The sequence below is a fragment of the Rhinichthys klamathensis genome, unplaced genomic scaffold (assembly GCF_029890125.1).
Source record: "Rhinichthys klamathensis goyatoka isolate OS25496 unplaced genomic scaffold, OSU_Roscu_1.1 h1tg000064l_1, whole genome shotgun sequence".
In the NCBI taxonomy this organism is placed as follows: Eukaryota; Metazoa; Chordata; class Actinopteri; order Cypriniformes; family Leuciscidae; genus Rhinichthys; species Rhinichthys klamathensis.
Genome location: NW_026606607.1, coordinates 2,386,522 through 2,405,149, shown reverse-complemented (window position 1 = coordinate 2,405,149; position 18,628 = coordinate 2,386,522). Strand labels below are relative to the sequence as shown.

Genomic DNA, 18,628 nt, shown 5'->3' with positions numbered 1-18,628 from the left:
ACAGTCTGTCTAGCACAGGGGTCGGCAACCCAAAATGTTGAAAGAGCCATATTGGACCCAAAAAATAAAAAAAGCTTTATATAAGCCTTATAATGAAGGCAACACATGCTGTAAGTGTTATATTAGCTTTATTAGTATCAAAATGATAAGTAGGCTACAAATTAGAGCTTAGATCGGGCCCAAAAAATCAAACCCGGCCCGGCCCATATAAACGTAATTATGAGCCCGAGCCCGATTTTAACCCGACCATTTTTTAATGCGTGGGTCGTTATAACTGACGTTCTCAACTTTCTTTCTCCCGCCCGCAACATTTATGTTTTGTCCCGCTCCCGCCTAGCCTGGCATGCCAGACCTACATCAAGATGTTAGGTCTGGGAACTCATCATTGACAGGGCTCAATCTGATGGGCGGGATAAACGGTTGTCTTTCAAATTCTCTCAGCACGCAATTGGATAGCGCTACAACCAATCAGAGCAACGAAGAAGGGGACGTAGTCAGCGGAGCAAGTTGATATATTAAACTTTTACCGTATCCAGTCCATAGCTGTCAACATTTAACATTGAAAATAAGGGAGATTTCCAGGAATCCATCCCCAAAATAAGGGATTTTGTTTGTTTTTTACACGACCCACAAACTTTAAAAATAAAACACTAATCATTAAAAGTCTAAAGAGTTTATAACTAGCCAATGTGTGAGAGAGAAAGAGACAGTATGTGTGTGTGTGTGTGTGTGTGTGTGAGAGAAAGAGTCATTAAAACATTTTTTGTCATTAAAATAATAATATCATAGAGAATGTTTAAATACTAATATCAGCTTACGAGGGAAACGGAGGCGGAGTAGTGGTGCTTCGGAGTGCTGGAGATGATTCGGAGGTCCTTTACCGATCAGAGCGCGCGCTGACACGGAGTAAATAAAGCCTTTATACTCGACGCGTCCGCACGAGTGCGGCAAAAATGACAAGTTGATCGTTTCGCCACAGCTTTTTTGTAACAGCGCGCGCGGCGCCGCATCCGAGGATGAATGACTTCAAACCGAATATGTCCGAGCTTGCTCTGACCGTCGCAACTCTGCCGTCATTGTGTTAAGCCCGCCCACCAACTCTATACACGATGTGATTGGCCTGACCAGTTTTTGGTTTTTCCAGCTAAAACGTCTATGGAGAGTTGCTAGACCACACTGGCAGCGAAATGATTTTTGCTGCCGCTAGGGTGCGTCTAGATTTCTAGGCTAGCTCCCGCCCGCAAATACACTTTTTTCTGTACCTCCAAATACTTTCAAGTTAGCCTACGTGTCGCCACCATAAACTCCTGATAAATTATTTGTTATTAAAGCATTAAAACACAAACCACTGTTAATTTAACATAAAAGCAAGCAGTTTACTGCATGCATCGTTTGCCATGACTGAATGCGGTCAAAGTGCGCTCTCTTAATAATTCCTAAAAAGCTGACAGTTCATCGCGATCTCACACATCTCTGTTATTATCAATGAAGCTGACTGCACAATGAATCTTTCATAATATCCACACTTTGTTCGTTATAATTAGAGGATTTGCCAGCATACAGAATTCAGCACTGAACAAAAACGTCAGTTTTGAGCGGTGAGGGGAGTCTATCTTATGCTTCTGATTGGCCATTGCGTTCAAGAAATCAACACATATGTCTGTGATTGGCTATATCGCTCAACGCTGCAAACACGTTATGAATAGAAATTCTGGCCTGTAAATCGTTTCTATTTTGTTTTAGTAGAGTGAGTGCATTACCGCACGCGCCCGCGCTCGCACTCGCCCATCAAATCTAGTCCCGCGCCGGACTCTATTGCGTTGGGAGTGCTCTGCTATCTTTCTCTTTTTCCCCTTGGGATCTATGGCCCATGACACACCCGCCGGTTTGTTTGTTTGTTTGTCAGCCACCGGTCTGGCATCACGCCGATCTGACAGACACGTGTGTCACAGTCTATGACGTAAATTCTTCGTTGACAGAAATGTTGAAATTAAATATTTATTATACACATTTTTACAACGTTGAAAAACTTTAAGAATATTTGTCATGTTTTTCCTCCTACAGAAATTATATTAAAACAAAAAATATTTTTTCCATTTTCAAATTTTTGAAAAAGCTCAAGGGAGCCACTAGGGCGGCGCTTAAGAGCCGCAGGTTGCCGACCTATGGTCTAGCACAAGAAAAACAACTGAAAAGCAGCGCAGTGGAAGACAAAAACGAGTTCCTTTTCAAAGTGGAACTGTACACTGCATCATGGAGTTGACGCTATGGGAACACTACTTGTGAGCCGTTGTCTGAAGCATGCGTATTACATGCCTATTTTGATTGGCTACCGCAGTCAGGTGGCATTACAGGTACGCCAGCAGAGTACTTATGTGTGTCAGATAGAACGTCATCAGCTTCTTTGTCTTCAGGAAGCCGTTTGTTTGTCTGTGCGTGATCTCTGTATTAGTGGCTAAAGGTTCTTGCACACTGAGTCCGAAATTCTCGTCCTTAATTTTCGAAACCAACAAAAAATAAATATGACCTCACGTTGTGTCAATCACAACTTTCATCCGTCATAAATAAATTCGGATCGGATTCGATTTTCTGCGTTTTCCGTATCTGTAGTGAGCATTTTGAGAGGTGTTTTGACAGTTCAGAGCCACCGAATGACGAATACGAAAAAACGCATACAAAAATTTCGGACTCGGTGTCCAAGGACCTTAAGAGTGAAAAAAAATATTTAAAAGTCAAAGTTTAGGAGATGTGTCACGCTGTGCCCATAGCGTCAACTTCATGACGCAGTGTCTCATTTCCCCTTCACAGGAAACCATGGTTACAATAAATTTAGAAACTACTAAATGTTGTTTAATGTGTTTCCTGTCTTTTTTCTTCCATAACCCCTCTCAAAAAGAGCAGCATAGCATTCAGTTTAACTTGTTCTGGACGTCCAAGCTTGATAAGTGGTGGGCTGAAAGGGTCATTTGTCATTGGGTTGAGCAGTAAAGGTGGAATGTGGACACTTGAACAACAATGTATGTTAGTGGGTGTGAAGTGAAAAATTCCCACAGCTTTAGGGCCCATTTTGAAATCTCATTATTACTGTGCCACGGGGGACTTTGGCATTGTAGCACACCTTCATGTTTCACTACCATTTACCAAAGTTAATTGAGCTAACTGCAGGGAGCGGCCCGTTTCATTTATAGCTACAGCAAACGCTTCAGTGTCAAGCACAGAGGAGCTGGCAAACATGTGCTTCATTTGAGTTGCTGATACAGTGACAGAACATAATTGGTAATCAGATTGTTCAATACAAGAAACCCTTCAAGGATCTTTAAAGTCAATATGGAAAACTGACATTTACTTCGATTTTTAATACACACTACTAGTCTTCTTTGTACTATTTTGTCCAGATAATAAATAATGTATTACATGTAAAACAATCATTAACAATATTCACAATTGTTTACATTTATTCATTTAGCAGACGCTTTTATCCAAAGCGACTTACAAATGAGAACAATAGAAGCAGTTAAACTAACAATAGGACAACAATATGCAAGTGCTCTGACCCTTCCCAGTTCCTCACAAGCGAAACTGTTTACCTTGTGACTAAACGCGAACAAACGAGACTTCACCAATGAGATTTCAGCTCGTGAGCACAGTAAACAAACACTGTTTCCTAGTAACTACAACTGCACTTAAATCAAATGAGAAAAGGATACAAAACACTTAGAGTTACTGTCACCTCCATGTTGCTTGACTGTAGAAACAATAATGCTAGCACTGAAATCCCTGCGATAAATCAACCAAAGTTCTTCTGAATCTCAGTTCTTACCATTGAACAGTGCCATGAAGACTAAAGAGCAAAGCTGACCTCATTACGTCATGGCCACCTCAGCCAGAGATCATCTGCCATCATTAAATTTCACTCTGACACAGACAGACAGAGAGAGTTAGACATGTATCTGACAGAGAGCAACTTGAATGTTTAAACACTTCCTTCAAGTACGGCAACATTAACGTCCAGGTTTCAGGTTTAGGTTCAGGTTTATTCAGTAAAGTTGTGAAAGTTATACCGCAAATCTCAGTCAGTTGTTGATTAGAATGTTCATACTGATATTATCTATAGGGGAAACGATCTAAGCACATGGTCTAAAGCGCACGGCACAAGTGCACTTAGTCATCAGTCTGAATCTACTTTTACTAGTTTAATGACGGGAAAAATGGTCTGCGTTCCCAGCGCATGGTCTAAAAGGGTTGTCCCTATTCTCTTAATGAGTAATGGGTGTGTTTTGGGCATAACGTGCAATAAACCAATCAGAGTCTCATCTCCCATTCCCTTAAAAAGCCAGTTGCGCTTGCGCCATGGCGGATTCGCTATTTACATGACGGAATTTGCAAGCGTAAAAAACGAACGCTTCTCTATCAAGGAAACGGATCAGCTCGTGCTCGAGGTTAAAGTGCGCAAGCAGACCATCTACGGGACAAGCTGGATTCCACCATATCTTTATGTCCACAATATTAATCTTTTACATTGTAATCCTTTTATTTTTAATACTTGGCATGTTTTTGTTCTGCTGCGCATCCCTGTGTGTGTCATAAGCAGAGTGTACGCGTGTTGAGTACCCGCCTTTAGGCGCATATTACTAATGCCCTCTTTAAATCACAAAAACAATATTGCGCCATTGGACCAGGTTTCAGTTGGTCAATGGCGCAGTCTAGATTTTAGCAAAAAACACTTGAATAGCGCCTGGCGCCGCATTGCGCCGGGTGTTTGATAGGGCCCTAAGTCTAAACCCCTCCTTTCCACGAGCCAACTCTGCTCTGATTGGTCAGGCGTCTCAGTCTGCTGTGATTGGTCTACCGCTTACAGCGCATGATGGGAAAGAAACAGCTGAAGAAAGAATTTCAGCTGAGACTTTCTCAGCGCTTGTATTCAAAGTGATACAAACAGTAACAATGGCATCCGTTTTTTCCCCCTTATCAATTCCAGCACGAGTCCTCATCCTTTGGCTTCAGCTACAACTACAGTGTTTGAGGGCGAGTCAAAAGGTTTGTTATGTAGGTTTGTAACAGGAAGTGAGACTGGAATTGCTAACGGCAGTTCAAAATTGATTCTTTCTTAAAGGAGACAATTACATTATTTGTAGTATACATCGATCTTTAAAACTTTGCAGACCTTTTACATCCATAAACAGCTATACTACACACTACATGAAAGGTAATATTTGAAAAAGCATAAAGGGCACCTTAAGAAATAAGTTGTGTTTTTGTGAAGAGTCATCTGAATGGTGTATACTTACAGGAGATGAAGACTGAACTCATAATAGATTTCAATAAAAAGTGTTTTAGTCATGTATGGTGCGGGTTGCCCTCCTCAGTGTTTTTCACCACCTTTAAATAACGTGACCCGATGTGTTTCACTAAACGTTGCAGAGAATTCTCACACTCATTGACTCCCGCGTCAGTATATACCAAGCGGCAACCTTCCGATCTCTCTCTTGAATCCAACACGGAAGTGACTTAAACTGCAATTCATCGACTGGCCGCTAGAGACAGGCTGCAAAAGAGAGTCAATCCGATATACCCCCCATTCTAATATGCCCAACTTTACACAAAAAGTGTATTTTGTCTAAGTAGCTAATTTTGCCCTTCATGACGACTGTGAGGAGGGTGAAATTTGTTATAACTCATCCGTTTAAATTATATTAAGCCTTCTGCATAATTAAGGGCGTGGCCACTTGAGTGATGGGTGGATTGCCGCTACTGTCACTACAAGCCGTTTGTCTGTTGTCTGTTAGCCGTCACGTTACCTCACCTAATCCCGCCTCTTTGCCCATTTTCATTTATCAGGGAGTGATGAACTGCCAAGATGGCGGGCTCCGCCTCAAAAATATTCTTCAGAAACCTACAGTTGACGTCACGGACACTACATCCAAGTCTATGGCATATACGCTATAGTGTAGTGTTGTCCGGGGACCTTCTTGCTGCTCAATTTTAGTCCATTCTTTGCATAAAGCTATGGTTCAGATGACTGGGAATTTAGTGCATGAGTTGTATGGACTATTTTTTATGTTTGGAAAAGATGAGCATGAACATTCATCTCTTTTAATGCTCCACAGAAGAAAGAAAGCCATATGGGTTTGGAATGACATGACAAAATCATTAGTCCTTTTTGTTTTAATTTCTTCCTGATATTATTTTATTTTTAGACCATGTCACTCTGGATTACCTCAGGCTGTGGTGAACATGCTATTGTGTCATCTACTGACGAGTCATCAACATAATTCCTCACATAGGCTACGGATGAAAAGACTCAAGACTAATTCTGCCATCCTCCCACTGCCAGCATGGCTAATGCCTTTCAAAGTCTTAACATGGGCTTTAAAATACCAGTGTGTTTGCAGGTATCCACTCTCAAGTTCTCAAAACAGTTTATTAGTTACTTGCTAGTAACACACCTGGAGCTTCTGACCTTGAATATTTGATTTTAACTGAATTTTAGTGTGCAGTTTAGTTTTAATTTTAAGTGCAGCAAATGATCAAATCAGCAGCTTTCTTTGAGCTAGTGTGTGTGTGGCCCTCACACCTTTCAAGAAAAAAACACCTCTTTTGTCTGAACGACCTTATCATTTACACTCAAATAATGAACTAGGTGTCTGCTTTCTCTCAGCGTTTAATGAAAAAGCCCTAACAAACAATGGCATTTTAAACCTCATTGTGAATTAATGACGGGCACAAGCTAGACACATAAGACATACCGGTAGTTCGAAAAGGGCTTCGTTTCAAAGGGGTGGCCAAAGAACCAGCCATTATATACAAGAATGAAGGCCAAAAACCACAGCCACCACTTTAACTATATTAAGGGGAATGAGTGAAATGAAACAGCTTTGCACCGTTTGAACTGTTAGTTTAAGCACTATGGGCCCTATCTTGCACTCGGCGCAAATGACTTTGTACACTGACACATGTATCATTCCTATTTTGCACCCGCGCAAAGCGGACTTTTCCCTCCACAGACGCACGTCGGTTAACTAAGAAATACACTTGCGCTCCCCGGGGCGGTTCAGCGCAAAGAGGAGGCGTGTTCCGGCGCAAACTTTCCCTCATGCTATTTTGCTGTTCTATAAAACAATTGCGCCACTGACCAGAAAAAACCTAGTCTAAAGTCAGTGGCGCGTTGCGCGTTGTTCATTATGCTATTTTAAGGGCGCATGCTTGGCCATAATCAATGTAGCGTGTGCACAACGCACATACACGTTGATTCTCTCATCTAAGCAGCAGTTTTCATTTTTGCAAATCATACATTATTACGATAGATAGATAGATAGATAGATAGATAGATAGATAGATAGATAGATAGATAGATAGATAGATAGATAGATAGATAGATAGATAGACAATTTATTATAAAAGCATGTAGCTTACACATTTACCCAAATTATCATACGCCTGTTTAACAGAAGTTAATTTGGGTGGGTTTCTCCATCCCCAATGTCACTTCTCTGACGAGAACGTTGCTCTCCTCGGCTGTGAACCGCTCCTGGCGCGCGCCTGGCAAATCCGCCGTTATAATAGGAATCCGCTTTAGAACAAGCGCGCCTGCTCTTAAAGGGAATGTGAGATGACGCTCTGATTGGTTTATTTCACGTTACGCCCAAACCACACCTATGAATAATGAAGCTACTTCAGACCAACCCCTTTTAGATTTGCGCCAGGCGCAAGAGGCATTTATCCCGCCGGGAAAATAGCAACAGCGCCGGGATCCGCCCACAAAGTTACTTGCGCTTTGACACTTGCGTTTCAGATCGTTAAAATAGGGCCCAATGTGTTAATGTTGCAGTAGCATTTCAACCTAAAAATACTCAGAACATTGCGTATTCATTGTCACATGATCCTTCAGAAATCATTATAATATGCTGATTTGCTGCTCGAGAAACATTTCTTATTATTATCAAATTTTAAAAACAGTTGTGCTGCTTAATATTTTTGTGGAAACCATTACACTTTTTTCTCTATTTTTTACAAATAGAAAGTTGAAAAGAACAGCATTTATAAAAAATCTTTTTTTTTGTTGTAATAATGGAAAAGTATGTCACTTCTGATCAATACAGTGTGTCAGTGCTGAATAAAACTATGTATTGATAACTGATAACTTTTACTAAAAATGTTGCTCATTGATATCTCATGTTCACCATACTGCATACCGGTAATATAAATCTATAGAATAATATTGTGGGTGTTTGCAAATAACTTTTTTAAGCAATGATGCACGCACCATTTTATATTGCTATTCTCCAGTTTCTACGAATCCAGTCAATAAATGCACTTCATCAAGAAAGCTTTTACAAACTGCATATCTACAAAAAAAGGCCTTGCATTTTAAAAGAAATAAATGAAAACCTTCAATAACAATGGCACAGAGACATACTGTTTCATGTGAAACTACAACAATGAACCGCTGTCATTAGTCCTTTCCCAGCCATTACCCACCAACTGGAACCTACAAGCCAACTTGAACAAAACTGAATAGAGATCACTTCTGATATCTTTGAAGTTTTAATATGACGGAGCGGAGTCGGCCCCTTATACGATGAGAAACCAATGAGTACAGATGAAAGCAACCCCCTTTATATCCATAATTAGAAGCCACAACACAAAGGAAAGGCAGAACAAGCACCAGGCCTGATGAGCAAGCCAGCAAAGTGGAGGACGCAATTTGTGCAAGTCCTCTCTGTAATCAGGGGTCACTCAATGTGGAGGAGCCTTCCTCCCAGATCATACTGAAATACAGAAAATTACAGTTCAGAGGGGACGACTGTAACCATGGCAATTTAACATCTCGGCTGCTGCTGAACGCTTCAATACTAGACTATGATTTCAGCCAGGGGATTAACTTCCACATTTGGATTGCTGACTGTGGATTTTGCATGCAGGAGTTTGCATACAGAAATGCAAAGCTCTTTAGGGAAAAAGAGGGGAAAAATCATTCCCTCTAATACAGATGGAGGAACTTGCTTAAAGACTTGCAAGAGAAGAAAACCGCTTTTGTAATTTGTGGTAACTGTGTTACGTCCATATTGATAAAACAGAATGTGGTTTCTTCAGGGAAAGTGAAACGTGCCATGCCTTTACATTTCCATCAAAAATATATTTTTGATAAGGCTATGCAGAAATATCTAAGGACTTTATAAGCATGATATATATTTTTTTTGTACAGTGGCCTCAAACAGTAAGACACATTTAAGAATTTCTAAATGTCAAACCATGTAATACTAGAGCTTTCTCTGTGCTTTCTGAGCCTTTTTCGTTATTCTAAACAGTACATTTATTGTTTTAGCATTTCAAATTATGTTATTAATTTACAACTAAATGTTGATGGTTTTTATTTTATTTTTTGGGGGGTGTACTTTATACTACGGTATGTAGAAGCATATCCACATTTTTATTTCTACACAAAAACTGGCTCAGAAGGTTACATAACTATGTGGGATTGTTAACTAGCTAATGCCCTGTCCAAATACCCACACTTGAGGTATTGGCCGTGATAGGAAAGTGAGCAAGGCTGTTCCATGTGCCCTTATTGCACACTAAACCCACACAATCTCGAATACCACTTCGGAGCGGTAATCGCAATCATGCATTATGTTCGGGAACTCACGAGCCCCGAAATCGCGAGATCTCAAGGAAAACATTCCACAAATGAAATTAATTAGATATTTACATATTACATATAATTTGGTAGTAAAACAAAGTGTTGCACATTTTATTGGTGCAAAGATACGAGTATGTGTATTTTGTACAACATTTACAACTGCTTTTTATCACTTAATTAGAAGCACCACAATTTTAAAACTGTGTCTTCTGTTAGTTACATAGCGACTACTGAACACATTTAGAAGTTTAAAAGTATAAAAAAAATACAAATAAACAAAACCTCTGTAAACACTTGCATTTTTTTTGCAAGACTATAAGTGTGTGCCATCGGGTAATCAAAAGTTCTATACAGAGTTGCAGTCTTCACGTCTACTTGAACACTTTGGCCATGGAAATACGTCATGCAAGTAGACAAGTGTTCAAGTGCAAAGACTGCGAGTGTGGGTATTTGGACAGGGCATAACCCTCCTCATACCCACACTGAGACTGAGGTAAAGTTTGACACCAAATTAACATCTCTCCAGGCAGGTCTAATATATTAAACACAGAGTGAATTCAGCTGTGCAAACGCAGGAAAAAAAGCCTGCTTATGATCTGTTTCCCCAAGGTAACTATTGATGCTTAAAAAAAGATAATATAAAACTAACTGGCATTTGATCGTGTGATTTCTGAAGCTCTCTATAGTCAACAAAAGGTCTCAGAAAGGTCTATTTGCACTGTGATCATCAGAAAACATAGATAAGTGGAGAAGATGTTCAAGGGGAACAGCGTGTTGGAAATGTCCTGCTCAGCACAGGTTAATGGCTTCATGGAACTAGAGCATTTATAAATGTCTCAGATAGAAAGCACAAATCAGGGACAGAAGGGCAACATTTCTCACCGAGAAAATTCCTTCTAAACCTGTACATTTAAATCACAATTTTGAAAACGAACTGCAAATGAATTGCTAGTTACAACAAATTAGTGGTTGATGTGTTTGGTATAGTAATATACTGATATCTAGACAGAGTGGCAGATATAATGCTGGTTTAGGTCATTTAATGATAGCAAATAAGACAATAATTACTCAAAATTCACTTAAAGGTATGTGAAAAAAAATCCCGGAATAGTTTGGAATAACTTCACTTAACTGTTTTTGTCTAATGTTGAAATTTGAAAATGATCAAATATTGGCCATATAGCTACTGTATTGGTCGATAAGTACCAAAAAGATGATTATTATGAAATGACCATGTTTAGTGATACCAAGTGTGTGAATTATAGAGAGACTTTCAAGAGGATAAACTTATAAAGATAATTTACATAGAAAGTTCTATAACATTAAGAAAATTTGTAAAAAAAACTTTTCTTTTGAAGTCATTATTCATTAGAAAATGTGGTACTAAGCCTATTCAAAATGCTGTAAAACCATGTGTACAGTTGAAGCTGATTTAAGTTTTGGGGTCCAAACTATTTCTTCCGACTTCCTTTAAGCTTTAATATAAAGGGGGTCAAACCCACACCTGTCACAGTTATGCTGCAGCAATCCAAGTGAGCACTAAACTGACTTTTAATAAACACAGAGGGAAACAAAGCACTACACACTATAACAAAACGTTAACACTAACCAAGAGCTTAAATACTCAAGGGAACCTAAGAACAGGGAACAGGTGTAAATTAGAAACCAAATTAACTAGTGGCAAGAAAATGAGAACAAAGGAAACAGGAACTAGAACTAAACCAAACCAAAACAATGAAACCAACATACATGTGACACCACCAAACCCAAACAAGTATACTCCCAACACTACCTATGTTTGGATGTACCTTGTAAATATCATAGTACTGTATATACCAATGGGCTATATGCACGCATAACTTCCGCGTTTGACGCAAGGATGCTCTTGCGTTTCCGGTTGGGGAGATTTAAAGCGGAGGAAAACCGAGGAAAACGGGATTATGGCAGAGTCTTCAAAATTTACTGTCCTCTCGTCTTTGAAACGAAACTTTAATACGTTTAGATGTAATTTTATATATAGTTATGTTTATTTAACATAATAAACAAAGAAGCATAAACAAAATGAGGGGTGTCTGTTTTTGTGACTAACGTTTCTTTAGTATAGCAATAGAGTATAAAAACCAATATAAATTCTCGGTATAGCATTGGACTCTACGATCGGCGGAAGTAATCCAGCATCCTTAGACCTTCACCGGAAATACCACCGTGCATAGAGCCCATTGACTAACATGGTATTACCATAACTGTTCCATAGTGCTTTCATGAAAATCCAACAATAGGCTTCAATTTTTAAAACATGCCTAAATAATTTTTGAAAAATAAAGCAGTTCACAATTTAAGAATATTGATATGTTGTATTAAGCATTATGGCACTTCTGCAATTTGGTAAGCTAAAATGAAACTTTAAAAATGAGATAACTGTTTTTGTGCATAACCATACAAGCTGTTGTGTGGCTATTAAAAATGTAAAACTGATTATACTTCTATTTAACTTGAAAATACAAATAATACACATTAAATATGGTGTACATAATATTCTGTTTCTGCACATTCAAATTACTGTATGATTCAGCTGTAATAACACACTTGTAACTTTTGCAAATTCAATACAACGTACATAGGCTGTTTGAACATATTTGTCTGAATAATTACTGCCGAAAGGCATAACTAATGAGCAGTACTCAACAATAGTTACAGTACAGTGCAATATAAAGGGACCTCACTTGTTAGTACAGTGGGACCCATGACCATCTGTTTCCAGCTAAAGCCAGTGTGTCTAAATGCAGAATTGGTATCTGAACCTGCTCATCTTAGCAGGACACAGCCGGCCCACATTAGTAGTCATCTCCACCCTCCCATACCTGTCCTGCCACAAAAACTCTGTCCAGACCTACTGAGACTTAAGTCTCTTATGTAACAATCATCCCATTTCCTTCCAACTTGTCTGTTCTCAAGCAGTCAAACAACACAAAAGGCCATGTGGGCCTAATGTGATTTTAAAAATGACAATATCTTAATTGTCCTCTAAAAACTTCCATTTCACAGCTTTGAGAAATGTTCTGTATGTTCTGTATGCTCCTAAAAATACAGAGGTGTTGATACTAATAACATTTTATTAGCAGCATATTTTGCTAATCCTCTATAAACAGATTTTCACTGCTATATGTATCCCATTAGCCCACACTGCAACGGCAGCAATAAATCCATCATGTGATAATGATATAGCATGCAGTACACAACTTTGCTATGATTTACAAAAACATTAGCATTTGCATGTGTTCCTGCTGAAAATACAATAACCATAATTGATTAGGGCATTTAAAAATGTGTTTCCGATAATGTCACAAGCCCAATTTAAAACGTGTGTGATATACAACAAGCTAAAATAAATGAGACGCACATGCATGACATAGAATTGAACTTTACCTCAAGCACTAGCCAAAGCTGGTCCCCGTTCTTGACATCCTTCCTGTAGAACATTCCAAAGAACTTGACGACATTGGGATGGTCTGAGAGAGCTTTTAGGATGTTATATTCAGCTTCAATTTCCTCATCAATATCCTGAAATAAAGTAAGGGTGAGCCATTGTAAATGTTTCTTAAACGGGTTGTATATTTCTAAATGTAAAATTCAAATTTATTGTAAGGAAAAAAGGGATAATCTTTTGGTATAGCATGACAGTGAGTAAATAATAACAGAATTCCATTGACAGAATTTTCATTTTTGGTTTAACTTTTCCTTTAAGATCAAAATAAAAATAAACACAGAGCAATGGCTCAAACGTCTATTTTCATTTTTGAGCGAACAAAGACTTTTCTTTAACTATTCAACACAAATAACACAAATGGAGGCACTGATGCAAAAAAATATATTTTTGTAGTCATTTTATCTATTGAATTTAGCGAAGCCAGAAAGGCCATAAAATGTCAGCATTAACAAAGCCCCACAGCAGTGAACTACACATGAGGCATAGACTGAAATAATATTTGTTGGCTTCCACGTCCTTCAAGGTTTTTGGACCAACATCGGAAAATTACTGTTTACTGATTGAGCCTGAGGAAAAACAACTTCTGAGTGTAGAATTTTAATGGATATGGTACACAGGTCTATTCTGTGATGCCTTTTGGCTTCAAAAATGCTCCATATATCTATTACTACACATGATTACAGCATTTCCTGCGGTTGGAAAGCAGTGCAAACAAATATTTGTGAATATCTGAGGTACAATGGCTATGGCAGCTGCAGTCTATTAAATTAAGCCAAGATTTATTTGATCTAGATGAGTGATTTTAAATATACTGGCAGCCAAAGGTCCATTGAAAAACTTCCAAGCTTCCTTTCAGGACTTTGAAAGGGTGAATTGGAGAAAGGTAAATTAACACAAATTGCACATCTTCTGAAAAGCCATCTCATCATGATTAGTCTGGGTATATGCTGTTAGAGGTCCTTTTATTTGCCCAATCACTAAAGGAAAGAGTGTCTGGCTGGAGAAATAACGAGCAGGACAGAGACACAGAGAGCCTTTTGGCATTATCTGCAGGATATAGATGTTCTGTTCTTATATGACAGTGGCGAGTGGAATTGCCTGCAGGCCTCTCTTAAGGCATAAACACACTCACAGGTACAAACAAATGTGCAAATGACTGCATACAGATGCAGCCAAATGTGAACTGATTGAACCTGAAGGGTCCAAAATTACCCTGCCCTTAATGACCCTGCCCTTCTGTGCAAATCTGACCATGAGTTTTCCCTGTGTTTAAAAATGGTGACTTTATGATATGACTCTTTCTCTCTTTATGACCTAAAACACACACCACATACAGGTTTGGTCTAGTAGGGTTTTACTCACATGGATAGGATCCAATATTTTGACGGCGGCTTTGCTGCCATTGACTCTGTTAAGCACTTTATAAACTTTCCCATAAGTCCCTTTACCAATAGTCTCAATGATCTCCCAGGTATCAGATGGATCTGGAAAGCTGTCAAAGACGATGGATTTCCCTGAGCGAGGAAACATCTTCCCGAACGATCTCCTGAGGAGAAAGAGCACATATTGAGTCTTGAGCCAAATGTTGTTTTGCAGTTATAGACGGCCCACTCACTGTTTTCCCATTTGACTTATAGTGGTTAACACAGAAGTTGATGTATCACTTGTGACACCTGTGCAGGCAAGATAAGATGAGTAAAATAACCCTGCATGAAAAAATACATATATGTATGTATGGGCTTAGTTAGTCTTAGGACAGCTAGGGCTATTTCTGTTTGACAGTAAAGTTACTCCAGGATTAACAAAAATCCATATAGAGTAGTAACATGTCCTACTTAACAAAATCTAACACCCTTTATCATGTCTGACTCAACGTATTCCTCAGACTTTTGCAAAAGCTGTTGGCTTTTGCCTGTTATTGAGGATGGAAAACTTGTTTTGGACTAAAATGTTTTGGTTAAATTTACATCTCAAGGGTTTTTTTGATATAAGAATTTGTGAATCCATTTTCAAAAAACAATGTTTGAGAAAAGTAGGAAGATCTGATCAAAGGTTGAAAGATCTGAGGGTGCAGTGAGCCAATTTACCAAAGGGCCAGATGTTATGTTCCTTCAAAGGCATTATTATTTTGAGGTACTGTAACTCAACAAAAACTGCCTGTCTTCCTCAGAAACTATGACCTAGTGAAAGAAATTATTACATTTTATTTGGCACAATGCAAAAACTTTTGACAGAAACCCAGTTGCAGAGTTATGCATGTTCTGAAAAAAACATTAGTCGTTTTGCCTGTGCAAAAAGCACTATGCTAGAGTATGCTGGGTAGTTCCCTTTCAAGGGAACTCGAGCTGCGTTTGAGACGCGGTGGGAACGCTCTGCGTGATTGCGTCATGAAGCACGTGTAAAATCAGTCCAATGGAAGCCCGATACGTCATAGGTGACGTCATAGACCAGGAAACTATAAAGCACCCCTGAAAACAGACCGCGACAGCTTCTGTTGTCTTCAGCAAGCGCTCTCTGTGATTCTGTCCTTGTCTATTTATTGTTGTTTGTCAAGCCCAATATATATCACTATCTATCATTATGGCGAGCAAGCAAGATTATAGACGTTGTGTTGTTCCCTGCCCTCGTTACATCACGGGTGGGGACACACATCAGCTTGTTGTTGCTGTTTGGGAGTGGAGCATGCCAACAGTCAGTTCTCGAGGGAGCTGACTGTGAGCATTGCGAGAAGCTGTCCGTGAGGACGCTCCGCTCCCGCCGGGCGTTCTTCGAGGAGGACGGTTCGGTTCGCGTTCCCCGCGCGGGTCTCTCTGTTGCCGAGGCACGGAGACGGCTCGTATTTCGGGGTTCGCAAACGGATCTGACAGCGGGGGTTGGGACGGGCTCCGCCCTATCTCAGCTTTCACATGCCAGATCTAGTGTGCTGCGATTTCCAGTTCCGAGGAATTGGTATCGTTGGTGTTTTGTTTAAAAAGAAAGAGAACAAAACAAATAAAAATCTTGAGAAAAAGGCAGATGTTTGAGTTTTCAATGAATAAATAAGTCAGCTCATAACTCTGCTGAATAAAGAGGAGCTTTTTAAAAAAAAGGAGGTTTTATCTAGTGCTGTTGCCAGTTAAATATTTACTGGCCAGCTGAACATTATGAGATTGAAAATAAAGAAGAGTTTGTTAGATGAACTGTATCTTAAAACAGGAAAACTCTGTATCTCAGCCTCCTCGTCGGGGATTGCGGGTTTTTTTCCCTATCTCCACACTGAGGTGTCGAGATCGTGGAATAAACTGGTTTGTATTTATGTGTTTAATCCCCAGATGTCTAACTATAGTAATGTTTGGGTATTAAGTATCATAGTATGACAGTGCCTCGGGTTAAAGAGACGCTTGCGAGCTTTCTCTCTCCCGAGTCGGCGTCATCGTTATTAACCCCGACGTTACCCACCAGCCATCTTAAATAATGAATACATTTTTATTAGGCAGCGCTGGTGGGTAAAGTATATAAGGACATGGATGAATGTGAGGGGCGACTCTCTGAGGAGGGTCGCAGCGCTGCCAGTTCGGTTGTTTCCTGCTGGTGGCCGCAGAGTGATATATATGTATATATATATAAGTTTTTCTGATATAAAGATAAAGGAAAATAAAGATATAATTATGTCTGTTCTTCTGGACGCTCCGCTTTCAAGAAAACTAAGAAATAAACCATTCAGCGGCGTTCCAGAGGTTTCTTCCTCACCAATCTAATGTTCCTGAGACTGCTGGGCGGGAGCAGTCTTGGCCTATTAAGCTCCTCTCAGCACAAAGTGCAAAACAGAGCGTCGCCATTCGGGCTCCTCCGCAATTGAGGGGTACCTGGGTGGCGGTCGCAGTCTAGCCAGTTAGAGACATGCAAGATCTGAGGACTGTTTTATCTCTAAAATAGCTTGGACAAAGAAGCAGCCCTGACGCCGAGGCGATCAGGCTTCTAAGGGTGGTCCTCTCTGGGGTAGGGACGGTTTTGAGAAATCGTTTCTCCTCAGCGCCCTTTGGGGTGCGACTCTCTGAGGAGGGTCGCAGCACTGCCAGTTCGGTCTCCCTGCCGGTTCAACCGTTTCAGGGCACCAAGGTGTCAGTGTCCCCAAACGCGCCTTCAAATAAGAAAAAAGAAGAGCAGTCAGTTCGGTTTCCCTGCCGGTTCACCGTTTCAGGGCGCCGAAGTGCCTGCTTTTTTCAACGATCCTCCGAGGAGGGTCGTAGGAACTAAGCTAGTTAGAGGTAGGCAAGATCTGAGGACTGTCATCATCTCTAATAAAGCTTAGACAAGAAGTCCTGTCGCAAAAAACGAGGCTATCAGGCTTCTGAGGGCTCCTCCAGGGCAGGGACGGTTTTGAGAAATCGTTTCTCCTCGGCGACCTCTGGGGTGCGACTCTCTGAGGAGGGTCGCAGCGCTGCCAGTTCGGTTGTTCCCTGCCGGTTCGCCGTTCAGGGCACCGAGGTGTCAGCGTCCCCATACGATCCTCCAAAGAGGATCGTAGAACGTCAGTTTGGTTGTTCCCTGCCGGTTCGCCGCTTCAGGGCACCGTAGTGACTGTTCAACCAAGGGACGGTTTTGAGAAATCGATCATGAGTGGTCGCTCGGCGAATGGCGGACAACACACTGATGGTCTCGTATATCAGAGCAGATATCCTGTTGAGGCAGGGGCTGAGGCCCAGGGATTGGAGTCTTCACCCCGAGGTGGTGGAGCTTCTTAGGGAGAACTTTGGTCAACTAAAGTCAAATCGACCTTTCACATCATTTGCACAACGCTTTGCTCTATTTGGTTCTCCCTCACACATCCAGCTCCGCTTGGACTGGATGTGATGTATTAGGTGTGGTAGACGCTACACCGGTATGCATTTCCCGATATCTTTGCTCCTGAGAGTTCACCCTCATTTGGAGTTTGGATACTGTGGGCTCGGCCTCTGAGGGGGCCCGGCTCATAAAATCCGGTCTCTCGACTGAGGTCGTTGAGACCATTCTCCAATCCAGAGCTCCTTCCACAAGAAAACTATATGCATTGAAATGGAAATTATTCTCCACCTGGTGTGGTGAACGTCAGTTAGATCCTGTTAACTGGGGGGGGGGGGGTTACTTCTATCGGGAGAGATCCTCTTATTACTCGTTTTCTCCGTGGTACACTGAGGTTGAGACCTGCACTGCACTCTAGAGCACCGGCTTGGGATTTGGCCATTCTACTTGAGGGTCTGGCTTTGGCTCCTTTCGAGCCCATTGAAGAGGTTTCAGAGGAATTCCTCACTCTAAACTTTATTTCTCCTTGCTATTTCGTCTATCAAGAGATTTGGAGATTAGCATGCCCTGTCGGTTGCTCCATGTTTGGAATTTGCACCTGGTATGGTGAAGGCATTTCTCTACCCTAGACCGGGTTATGTTCCTAAGGTCCCAGTTAATGTTGGGGGCCCAATAGTGCTGCAGGCCTTTTATCCTCCACCTTTTAATACCCCAGATCAGGAACAACTGAACCTGTTATG

The 18,628-nt window shown here is 40.6% G+C and overlaps 1 protein-coding gene across 9 annotated transcripts in view; it reads right to left on the bottom strand.

Annotated features, from left to right (window-relative positions):
* Nucleotides 1–18,628, bottom strand: part of myo3a (myosin IIIA) — a 127,681-nt gene that overhangs the window by 69,332 nt on the left and 39,721 nt on the right. For all 9 annotated transcript variants that reach the window (XM_056249865.1, XM_056249861.1, XM_056249860.1 and 6 more), the window contains 2 exons: nt 14,490–14,673; nt 13,067–13,201 (listed from right to left, as the gene is read on the bottom strand). In XM_056249865.1, coding sequence (XP_056105840.1) covers nt 13,067–13,201; nt 14,490–14,673 — 319 coding nt within the window. The remainder of the gene's footprint in view (nt 1–13,066; nt 13,202–14,489; nt 14,674–18,628) is intronic.